Source organism: Symphalangus syndactylus, chromosome X (genome assembly GCF_028878055.3).
Source record: "Symphalangus syndactylus isolate Jambi chromosome X, NHGRI_mSymSyn1-v2.1_pri, whole genome shotgun sequence".
Classification (NCBI taxonomy): domain Eukaryota; kingdom Metazoa; phylum Chordata; class Mammalia; order Primates; family Hylobatidae; genus Symphalangus; species Symphalangus syndactylus.
The window spans coordinates 50,104,163-50,116,482 of NC_072447.2; the positions used below are offsets into that span (position 1 = coordinate 50,104,163).

The 12,320-nt window shown below is 35.6% G+C and overlaps 1 protein-coding gene across 1 annotated transcript in view; it reads left to right on the top strand.

Moving 5' to 3' along the window:
- Window positions 1–12,320, top strand: part of CFAP47 (cilia and flagella associated protein 47) — a 455,521-nt gene that overhangs the window by 104,575 nt on the left and 338,626 nt on the right. The window contains 3 exon segments of the mRNA XM_063634578.1: window positions 2,007–2,166; window positions 5,276–5,471; window positions 6,017–6,164. Of these exon segments, the coding sequence (XP_063490648.1) occupies window positions 2,007–2,166; window positions 5,276–5,471; window positions 6,017–6,164 (504 nt within the window).

Below are 12,320 nucleotides of genomic sequence, written 5' to 3' on the forward strand. Positions count from 1 at the left end.
GTATTTTGTTGTGGTGATAATTGTACGGCTCATTCTATAGTCTTCCAATATTTGAAGAGTAAAGTTAATGAAAAAACCTGATTGATAGTTTTATTTTAATAGCAGGTTACATTGGAAAGATGAGTCTGCATGCAAGTCAGGCCCATAATGTTCAGATTTACTAAAATGTTTCAAAGTAGTGCAGAGAATTTCTGATAGCTTTCACCCAACTTTATCTAACATTACCTTACACTACCATAAGGCATTTTTTTAAATGAGAAATTAACATTAGTACAACATTATTGACTAAACAACAGACTATTCAGAAATCAATGGTTTTTCTGTCCCATTTACTGTCTGGACCATTTACTGTCCCAGGGTCCAACCAGGATAGCACATTGCATTTAGTCTCATCCAACCTGTGACAGGCTCGCAATCTTGCTTATTTTTTATTATCTTCACGATTTTAAAGAGTATTTGTCCAGCATTTTTTGAAAATGTCTTTTAATTTGAGGTTGGTGTTTTTCACCTGATTAGACTGAGTTTTTATTTTCCATGGGTTTTGGAGAAGAATGTTACCGAGGTGAAATGATTTTTTTATCACATCATATAAAGGAATACATGATATGAAAATAACTAATTACTGGTGATATCTTCTAGGTTTCTCCACTGTGAAGTTACTATTTTTCACTTTCCATACTCTATCCTTTGGAAGTGTGTGATCAATTTTAGCCTACAATCAAGTGGTAGGAGGTTAAGCTCTACTTATATATTACATATATTACTTGGAAATTTTCTTTAAAAAAGATTATTTCCTCTCCCTATTTATTTATTTTATTACATAATATGTCAGCATGAACACACATATATTTATTTTTATGCTTTCAGTTATAATTTAATATTACATTAAACTGAATATACAGCATTCAGTTGTAATTTAATATTACAACAAAATATTATTTTGTTGCTAAAATTGTTTCTGCTTTGGCCATTATAAGCTCTTTTACATTGGTCCTTTGACAGGCTGCCATCATTGTGATTTTGAAGTATTTTCTTAGTTAGTGGTACTACCAAATGTTCCAGGGTCATCTTTTATTTTACTTGCTCCAGCTCTAAAATCAACATTTCTCCGAGATCCCCTAGTAGTTTTTATTGTAGAATGATATTTAGAAACCAAGGTCTAAGTACTGTGTATACGAGTTGATACTGCAGTGTCACAGGTTCTAGGCCTTTTCAACAAATAGAGTCAGGAAATATGTGTATATATACTAATCCACATATACATAGATACCTTTAATTATTTATATATGTCTCTCTCTCTATATCTATTCATACATCCATCTAACACCAGCTCAGATTGATACTTCTAATCTAGCACCACGATGTCCATTCCCATCTTTCTCTCTTACTCATTTTTGACTAATTTCTCTGACAATGAGAAATCTGCCTCTCATTTTTTACATTTATTTATTTATTTTTTAGTCCTCATTTCAAATAAAGTTTCAGAATTTCTAACCTGTAGCCTATTAAAATTGCTGACACGTTTATCACCTAGAGTACATTATTCATACACAATTTTTACTCTTTAGACTTGTAGCTTTCAGTCAAAAACACAGTTTTTCAAAGTTACTGAGGTCAATTTCTCCCTACCCTAACTACACTCAATGAGGTTATTTCACACATTTGTAAGACAGTATATCAACATTCCAAGATGGATTACAGACTGTGATGCACTGTATTACAGCTGGGTTGATTGTTTCCGATTTACATACATTTAAGTTCACATAAGATCTTTGGGTTTTGAAAAATGCATAGAATAATGTGTCTACCTCTTCAGTGCCATAGAGAACAGTTTCATCAGACTAAAAACCCCTTTGTTTGTCTAATGTCATTTTAAAGCATTTTATCTATGATTAATCACTTGAATTTATACATAGGCTCATCAAATTGAGATGGTAATACAACTAAACTGTATATTGCATGCTATGATTTTTAACATTTTTTTGTCTTTTTTTGTGTGTGAGCAGAATCTTGTTTTATATAATATTACCAAACACCATGTGACATGGACTTTGGATCTTAGTAATACTGGCAAACTTTTCAAAGATGGCACATTCAAGTTCAGTGTACTGAATGGGATTCTACGACCAAATGAAAAGTATAATGTTTCCATAAGTTTCTGTCCAAGTAAGATCTTTTCTCCTATATTTGTGGTTATACTTTCAATTTATCCTTCATATATTAAATTGTTTTATTATGTATACAGAAATTTAGATTGTTATTTCTTTTAATTTGAATAATTATAAATAATGCAATTTTATTAATCTCATTTTTTAATATTACATTATTTAATTGACAAAGTTGGTATATATTCAAGGTGTACAATGTGAGGATTTGATGTATGTATACATTGTGTAATGATTGCCACAATGAAATTACTTAACATATCCATCATCACCCATGTTGTACATTAGATCCCCAGAAACTTGTTCATCTTATAACTGAAAGTTTGTACCCTTTGATCAGCATCTCCCCATTTCTCCCACTCCGAAGCCCCTAGCAGACAATGCCTTACACTCTGCTTCCATGAGTTTGACTTTTTAGATTCCACATGAGTGAGATTATACAGTAATTGTCTTTCAGTGTCTGGCTTATTTTACTTACAATAATGTCCTCTAGGTTCAACCATTTTTTTTTTCTTTTGCACAGGGCAGGATTTTCTTCTTTTGTATGAATGAATAATAGTCTATTGTGTATACATACATCGCAATTTATTTATCCACTCATCCACCCATGGACACTTTTATAATCTGGCTATTGTGAATATTGCTGCAATAAACATAGGAGTGCAGATATCTGAGATACTGATTTCATTTCCTTTGAGATTACTGGATCATATGGTAGTTCCATTTTTAATTTTTTGAGGAACATTCTCAGAATTCTGCTTATCACATTCAGCCACTATAGTGCAATGTAATCTGTTTTTCATTTTATTAGACTTATACAATACCCAAATTCCGAGGACACTAAGTTTTATACATGTGGTAATCTAGATAAAATACCCACAACTGGCTCAGTTATCAGTAGAAGTTCAGGCAGGGTAAGAATCTATTATAGCTTTTAAGCTTATTAGAGAGTTCATTGAGCAGTGTGCTCTCTCTCTCTCAATAACAATTCTATTAGCACTGTGTTGCATTAAGTTGATGTTCTACTATATCTATTAGCATGGCATTGTACAATCATTTTAGCTTTGTGTGTGAGAAACATCTCATAGCATATTATGATTAGTAGGTTTAAAAATGTTTAATCTTTTTATTACCTCTCTTTAAATCTCTGAAAATATGATAGAAAATGTCAACTATTCTTTGCATTCTGAAATTTGTTTAGTAAAAATAATTAAGTTTTATTATGTATTTCTCTAGTTTCATCTCCATTTCTTCCATATTCTGGTTTGAAAGAAATAGCACAAAGGCTATTCCAGCTGAACCTGCCATCCATTTTTCTGTTGAGAACTTCTCCTTTATGTGCCTGTCAACATTTATACTCAGATAAAATGGACTGGACTGGTCAGTCTAGAAGGAAATAAGAAACGTTTCCATTGGACTTTTCCTTCCCTATGCACTGGGCCCTAGCAGTCAAACCTGTGGTTTCCTTTATTAGGCTCCCAACTTTACTCTTTGTTGTTGTTGTTGTTGTTGTTGTTGTTGGAGATGGAGTCTCGCCCTGTCACCCAAGCTGGAGTGCAGTGGTGCGATCTCAGCTCACTGCAACATTTACTTCCCAGGTTCAAATGATTCTTCTGCCTCAGGCTCCCGAGTAGCTGGGACTAGAGGCGCGCTCCATCATGCCTGGCTAATACAACCTAACTCTTAAGAATTAAACGTGCTTAAAATGCCTTTATAAATTACATCTCAGATGAGAGAGAAAACACTCTCAGCTTAAAAAGGGGTATGATTGAATCTCCAATAGTCTGAGATTATACAAAGAATCCCCTTCTCTATCACCCCAGAACCCTTTAAGAGGTCTGAAATTCTGAAATAATCTCTAAGTAGGCCTTTCAAAATCCAGAATTCAGTAAGTCTTAAAACCTTCCCTAACTCTGAAATTATTTTTTCTCCCCAAAATAAGTTTAACAACATCAAATTTATGAAATGAAACCATCATTTCCCTATAGATTTGTAATGTTTTAAATACATTCTCTTATAGCTTATTTTATCAGCTCAAAGTATACGTGATTTATTTAAATTTTTCATATAGTCTTTCCAGTACTCATTTGTCATTATTGGTAGGGAGCCCATTATTTTTCTATTCCTCCTCTCCTTTCCTCTTCAGCTGCCTCCCTTTTTCCAAGAACCCTAGACTACTTACTTGATCAGGTAAAGGGCTTATTTGGCCTTCAGTACAGACAGCACTAGTATGGCTGATGATTTCAATGAGTCCGTTGCTTTTGCTTCTAGCACTAAGTGTCACTTTTGAACATGGTCTTGCATCACCCAGTGCACTGTCATTTTCTGCTCTGAAGATACCCTTGATGGCCCCAATCTTTGCTAGGGTGCACTGGTGTCCCATTTGAGGGTTCTAAGATATCAGCTTGAAATCACAATCACTGGGTCACTCTTTTCTCTCTGTCACACACTATGCTTGGAGATTTCTGTGTGAAAGGGTATTGATCACTTGCTGTGATGGAAACTGTCCCCAGGAACTAGCTTTCAGCTTCCCGTGTTGAGCCCTGCTCTCTAATGCAAACTACCTTTTCTCTTATTAAGCTATGGCATGGGAATTTCCTGTCCTTTCCTACCAGGTAAAATTGGCCAGTCAACCCTGGTAGTATTTCTTAAACTTAAAAATTTGGGATACAGCACATTCCTTTCATCTCAGGACCTCCTTTTCTCAGTAGTCCCCTGGGATCCTTATGGCAATGATCTATCCTCATCTTCATACTGCATATTTTAAAGGCCTGGGAAGCTTCTATTAAAACACAGAAAATAATTTTTAAATGTTCGATTGCACTGCTTTCCCAGGGCATATTTATTTTCTCCAAATTATGAAAATCTACATTAAAGAGACTTGCTCCATTTCTAGTCAAGGTGTACTTTAAAATAGTTTTCTTTCAACAGCACCTCATTACGTGTCTTAAGTTCTTCAGCAAGCTAAATCTAATTTCTGGGTAATTTATTCTGTCCCATTGAGTTGTAACATCATTGTACATTTTGAAATTTAGTAATAGTTCAGCTATGTAATTTTTTTGTGTGTTTTAACTAATTTAAAATACCCTTAAAAATTTGTTTTTCATTAGATCATCCTGGGAAATACACAGCAGATATTCCTATGCTTTTAAATTGTATTCCAGTTTGCTATAGAATATTATGTCTTACTGGAGAAGTAAAATCAGCAGAGTTATTGTTTGACCCTCCATTTATATTTTTCACTCCTGTTCCTTTGGATGCAACAACTGTGGTGGATATCAACATTTTACCTCAAAACTATTTCAGGTAAATACTTAATGTGAATTTACCACATTTTCTTTATGTGCTTTTTTGTTTGTGTCTGTGTTATATAAGAATTATATAAGAATGGCTTGTTTCTATAGTTGGAAAGAACTATTAAAATATTTAACCATACATTAAAATTTAACAAAATAACCAAAAAATCTTTCTTAATTATCTCACAGTTAGTCATTGAATTTCCTTGTAAATTTTCTTTTTCTGTATCTCTCTTCGTGAAGTAATAAGCAAGCCTAAAAATTCAATATATTAGTTTTCTAGTACTATGTGAAAAATTATCACAAACGTGGTGCCTTAAAACATGCATTTGATATCTCAAACAACATGAATTTGTTTATTATCTTGCAGTTTCTCTGACTTAGTAGTCCAGCTGTCTTAGCTGCATCCTCTGCTGAGTGTCTCAATAAGCAGAAGTCAAGGTGTTGGCTGGAGTGGCACTTTCACTTGAGGCTCAGTCTTCCTCCAAGCTCTCAAGTTGTTGACAGAATTAATTTCATAGTCCTTATAGAACTAAAGCATCATTTTTTGCCTAGGGACACACTCAGTCCACCCTCAAGTCCTAGGCATGTGGTCACATCCTCACAACATGGTATAGAACTAATTCAAGGCCAGAAGTATACCATCTCTCAGACTTCTCTGCTTCTGACTTTCAAACCCTCTTTTGTGATCTCAACTGATTATGTGAGACCCATCCATGATATTTTCCCTCTTGCTTTATTCAAAGTCAATTAATCAGAGACCTTAATTATGCCTGAAAAGTCTGTATATATATATATAGTGGGAGGCTATGTTGTTTATTGTAGAATTAAGTTTAGCAGCATCCAGAGCCTCTACCCAATAGCGTTCCTCCGCATGATGTGACAGAAAATATATATCTCTACACATGGCTACTTGTCTCCTGGGGAGCAAAATCACCCTCAGCTGAAAAGCACCAAAGTGAAATGATAGGAAGAGATATAACAGCATAACCAAAATAAAGCTGGGTAGCAGTATTAATTTCAAATGCAATAACCTCTATAGGTAAAGTGTGTTTTTAAGATATAAAAGTCATCAAATAATTATAAAAGATTAAATTCACCTGAAAGCCAACAGAATTCTAAAATTCTGTGCATAATTAAAATAGTCTTAAAATATGTCACCTCCAAATTAAAATTGGGGAAATTTGACTAGTCCTTCATAACTCTAGGATATTAAAACATGTTTCAGAAGTGTTGATGAGTCCAGAGACAAGATATTTGAACAATATTTGTAACAAGCTTCATTCATTTAACATGTATAAATTGCACCTTACAATTAGAGAATACACATTTTTAAATCAATCATGAGACATTTATAGAAATCGACAATATATGATTCTATAGTTCAAGTCTCAAAAATGTTTAAAGGGTTGACATAATATAGACTATGTTCTCCAAAAATAAATATGATAAACTAAAAGTCAATAAAGAAAAGATAACAAGATCCACCATGAGTTAGAAAATGTTAAAAAAAATTCTACAGAGTGAAAGAAGAAATTATACTGAATTTCACAAATAAATAATAATTAAAATACTAGATTCCAAATCTTGAAACATTCACTGAGGATCAGGAGTGTATAATACAATCAAGTACTATAAACACCATCTGGACATTAGAGCTGAAAACTAAACTTAAAACAGCTACTGGGACTTCTACTACTTTCTTTAGAAAAAGAATTAGGCTGGCATCATTGTTTACTTCATCTGTTTTTTTAAATAAACATCAAAATTTCAGTGGTTGAAGAAAAAACCTTAATAAAGTACAGCAAAATTATCCATACATGGAAATATATAACCTTAAATACTGATATTAGGAAAGAAAAAAATGATTGGAAATTTTAAACATTCAACTTTATAAGTAAGATTACAAATAATAGCCTCTTAGACCAACCTACGGAGTGTAGAAGGTGAGATAAAATTATACACAGCAGAAATTAAAGGAATATAAAAATATATACAAAACAGAAACTCAGTGGAACCAAGTTTCTTCTTTGAAAGAGGAATACAATGGATACTAATACAGTGAAGTTGACAAGGAACAAAACAGAGAAGGGACAGTTAAATAATATTAGAAATAAGGAAGCATAACCATAAATCCAAAGAAAAAATGAGATAATCAACATACTATAAAGAGGTCTATTCTAATACATGTGAAAACTTAAATATGAAAGTTGTAGAAGTATATAATTTACTAAAAATATACTGGGAATAAGGAGAAAGCCTTTGGGTTAACACTTGAAACTTCACGAGAAAACATCCTCTGATGATTTTACAGTCAAGTTTTACTGAACTTTCAGGAAACAGATATATCAAACTCTAGAATAATAATAATGAGGCCTAATTTGTTTTATGATCTCAGAAATTTCTATTATGAAATCAGGAAATGACAGTATAGGAAAGCTGAATTATTGGCTAAACTGTGTTATGAGAACATACATATAATTATCCTTAAAGAATCTACCAGCACTTTGGGAGGCCGAGGTGGGCGGATCACGAGGTCACGAGATTGAGACCATTTTGGCTAACATGGTGAAACCCCATCTCTACTAAAAATATTAAAAATAATTAGCTGGGCATGGTGGCACACGCCTGTAATCCCAGCTGCTTGGGAGGCTGAGGCAGGAGAATCTCTTGAACCCGGGAGGCAGAGGTTGCAGTGAGCCAAAATTGCGCCACTGCACTCCAGCCTGGGCAACAGAGCAAGACTCCATCTCAAAAAAAAAAAAAAAGAATTAAACAACATGTATATAAGATAGATCATGACCAACTTGTTTGTATTCCAGTATCTCAAGGCTTGTCTATCATCAAAAAATCTAAAATGTCATTAAAGAGAATAATGATATGATCATTTTCATAGATTGAGAATACAGACATTTGATACAATTTTTAAATCATTCATGGAAAAACTCTCAACAAACAGTTATAAAATAGATATTCTGTAATTGTTTAAGGTTCCTATCATAAGCCTAGAGGAAATATCATTATTGAAACTGGAATATACATGAATTACCTTTTAACAACAGAAAGTCAACGATGCTTATTATCACTGCTTCCCTAAAGCATTTTAATAGAGAACCTAGCACATGGCAGGGGGATAAGAAAAACAAAATGTGTAAGGATTAGGAAATAAAACTTGAAACTGTCATTATCTGTATATTAGATTATTTTTCATATAGAAAATTCAAAGAATCTACAAGGAGATTTTTTAAAACTGGGAAGATCACTTATCAAAATAGGCAAATATAACTTAAATACTTAAAATTCAATAGGCAAATATAACTTAAATACTTAAAATTCAATATAATTTCAGCATATAATATATAGAGCACACAACTTTAAATTACTACTTATAATAACATCAAAAATTAAAAGATAATAGATAAATAGATAATAGATTAAAAGATAATAGATAATAGATAAAAGATAAATATAATAGATAAAGATATGAATGAGCTGTATGGAGCTGTATAAAGAAAATTATAAAACTCAAGTTAAATACACCTGTATTTAAATAAATAAATAATAAACTCAAATAAATACACCGATATTCATGGATTGGAATATTCAATGCTGTAAAAAAAGTTTTCCACAAATAAATTTACATATTTCATGTGACTTCAATAAAAATTCAACTAAAGTTTTCATGGAGATAGAAAAGTAAAATTTTAATTTTATATGGAAGGGTCAAGGATCAAGGATCAAGAATAGCTAAGCTCCCCAAGAGGAAGAAGAATAAGGTGGGAAGTGCTTGCCATAGGGAACATCAAGACTAAACCAATATGATAGTGGTACAGGGGTAGATAAAATGACCAAGGAATAAAATGGCCTCAAAAAAGTTTCATAGAAGAATAGTTATTGGATTTATGAAGAAGATTTTTTTTGTGTGTGTGTGTGTGTGAGCAACATAGCTGTTTATTTCACCTGGGTGCAGGTGGGCTGAATCCAAAAAGAGAGTCAGCAAAGGGTGGTGGATTATCATTAGTTCTTATAGGTTTTGGGATAGGTGGTGGAGTTAGGAGCAATATTTTGGGGGCAGGGGGTCGATCTCGCAAAGTACATTCTCAAGGGTAGGGAGAATTACAAAGAACCTTCTTAAGGGTGGGGGAGATTACAAAGTACATTGATCAGTTAGGGTGGGGTAGAAACAAATCGCAATGGTGGAATGTCATCAGTTAAGGCTATTTTTACTTCTTTTGTGGATCTTCAGTTACTTCAGGCCATCTGGATGCACACGCGCAAGTCACAGGGGATGCAATGGCTTAGCTTGGGCTCAGAGGCCTGACATTCCTGTCTTCTTATATTAATAAGAAAAATAAAGCGAAATAGTGGTAAAGTGTTGGGACGGCGAAAATTTTGGGGGATGGTATGGAGAAATAATGGGCGATGTTTCTCAGGGCTGCTTCGAGCGGGATTAGGGGCGGCGTGGGAACCTAAAGTGAGAGCGATTAAGCTGAAGGAAGATTTTGTGGTAAGGGGTGATATTGTGGGGTTGTTAGAAGAAACATTTGTCGTGTAGAATTATTGGTGATGGCCTGGATACAGTTTTGTATGAATTGAAAAACTAAATGGAATAAGAGAAGGAGAAAACCAGGTATTAAAGGACTAAGAATTGGGAGGACCTAGGACATCTAATTAGAGCATGCCTAAGGAGGTTCAGCATAGCCTTGCCAGCAAAAATTATTTATTTACTTTTAAGAGTTAAGAGTGGCGGTTTGGGGATAGCACCAGGAGATATCACCTGTGATGGCTTGGAGAAACAGTGTAAACTGGCAGCGTAAACAAGAGCAGGGTATGTATGAGTAGTTGAGAACGGTGAATAGGAGTATGACTAGACAGAAGATAGTAGGGATGACAAGTTTTTGGGGGCAAAGTCTAAGTTGGTCTTGTGTCTGGAATGAGACTGGGGCCTAATAAAAAGGAATGTCTATACAGGAGCTTAAATGGGCTGTGTCTTGTAGCATTCCGAGGACAGACCTGAATTCTGAGAAGCGAAAGTGGTAAAAGTATTGTCCAGTCCTTTTTAAGTTGGAGGCTGAGCTTGGTGAGGTGTGTTTTTAAAAGACATTTAGTCCGTTCTATTTTTCCTGAAGACAGAGGACCGTAAGAGATATAAAGGTTTCACTGAATACTAAGCCTGAAAAACTGCTTGGCTGATTTGACTAATAAAGGCTGGTCTGTTATCAGACTGTATAGAGGTGGGAAGGCTAAACTGAGGAATTACGTCTGACAGAAGGGAAGAAATGACTGCGGTGGCCTTCTCAGACCCTGTAGGAAAGGCCTCTATCTACTGAAAGTGTCTACTTAGACTAAGAGGTATTTTAGTTATCTGACTCGGGGCATGTTGAGTAAAGCTAATTTGCCAGTCCTGGGTGGGGGCAAATCTTCAAGCTTGATGTGTAGGGAAGGGAGGGGGCCTGAATAATTCCTGAGGAGTAGTAGAATAGCAGATGGAACACTGAGAAGTTATTTCCTTGAGGATAGATTTCCACAATGGAAAGGAAATGAGAGGTTCTAAGAGGTGGGCTAGTGGCTTGTACTATAGCATAGCCGCCTTTGCTGGTGTGTGGCGATTAGGCCTGGTGGAACTGCCATCAATAAACTAAGTGTGATCAGGGTGAGAAACAGGGAAGAAGGAGATGTGGGGAAATGGGGTGAACGTCAGGTGGATCAGAGAGATACAGTCATGGGGGTCAGGTGTGGTATCAGGAATAATGTGGGAGGCCGGATTGAGGTCCAGGCCAGGAACAATGGTAATTGTGGGACTTAACAAAGAGTGAGTACAGCTGAAGAAGCCGGGGAGCTGGAAGTATATGCGTCAGGTGTGAGGAAGAAAATAGATTTTGGAAGTTATGAGAACTGTAGAGAGTGAGTTGAGCATAGTTTGCGATTTTTAGGGCTTCTAAAAGTATTAAAGCAGCGGCAGCCGCTGCATGCAGACATGAGGGCTAGGCTAAAACAGTAAGGTCAAGTTGTTTGGACAGAAAGGCTACAGGGTGCAGTCCTGGCTCTTATGTAAGAATTCTGACCGCACTAACCATGCCTAGGAAGGAAAGGAGTTGTTTTGTAAGGGATTGAGGTTTGGGAGATTACTCGGACACGATCAGCAGGGAGAGCACGTGTGTTTTTATGAGAATTATGCCGAGATAGGTAACAGATGAGGATGAAATTTGGGCTTGACTGAAGTAATGGGGGCTGCCTGTGAAGCCTTGCGGCAGTACAGCCCAGGTGATTTGCTGCGCCTAATGGGTGTCAGGGTCAGTCTAAGTAAAAGCAAAGAGAGGCTGGGACAAGGGGTGCAGGGGAATAGTGAAAAAAGCATCTTTAAGATCAAGCACGGAATAGTGAGTTGTGGAGGAAGGTATTGAGGACAAAAGAGTGTACAGGTTTGGCACCACAGGGTGGATAGGCAAAACAATTTGGTTGATAAGGCACAGATCCTGAACTAATCTGTAAGACTTGTCCGGTTTTTGGACAGGTAAAATGGGGGAATTGTAAGGAGAGTTATAGGTTTTAGAAGCCCATGCTGTAGCAGGTGAGTGATAATAGGCTTTAATCCTTTTAAAGCGTGCTGTGGGATGGGATATTGGTGTTGAGTGGGGTAAGGGTGATTAGGTTTTAATGGAATGGTAATGGGCATGTGATCGGTTGCCAGGGAAGGAGTAGAGATGTCCTATACTTGTGGGTTAAGGTGGCGGGATATGAGAGGAAGACACGAAGGAGGCTTTGGGGTTGGGGAGAAGGGCAGCAATGAGATGTGGCTGTAGTCCAGGAATAGTCAGGGAAGCAGACAATTTAATTAAAGTGTCTCGGCCTAATAAGG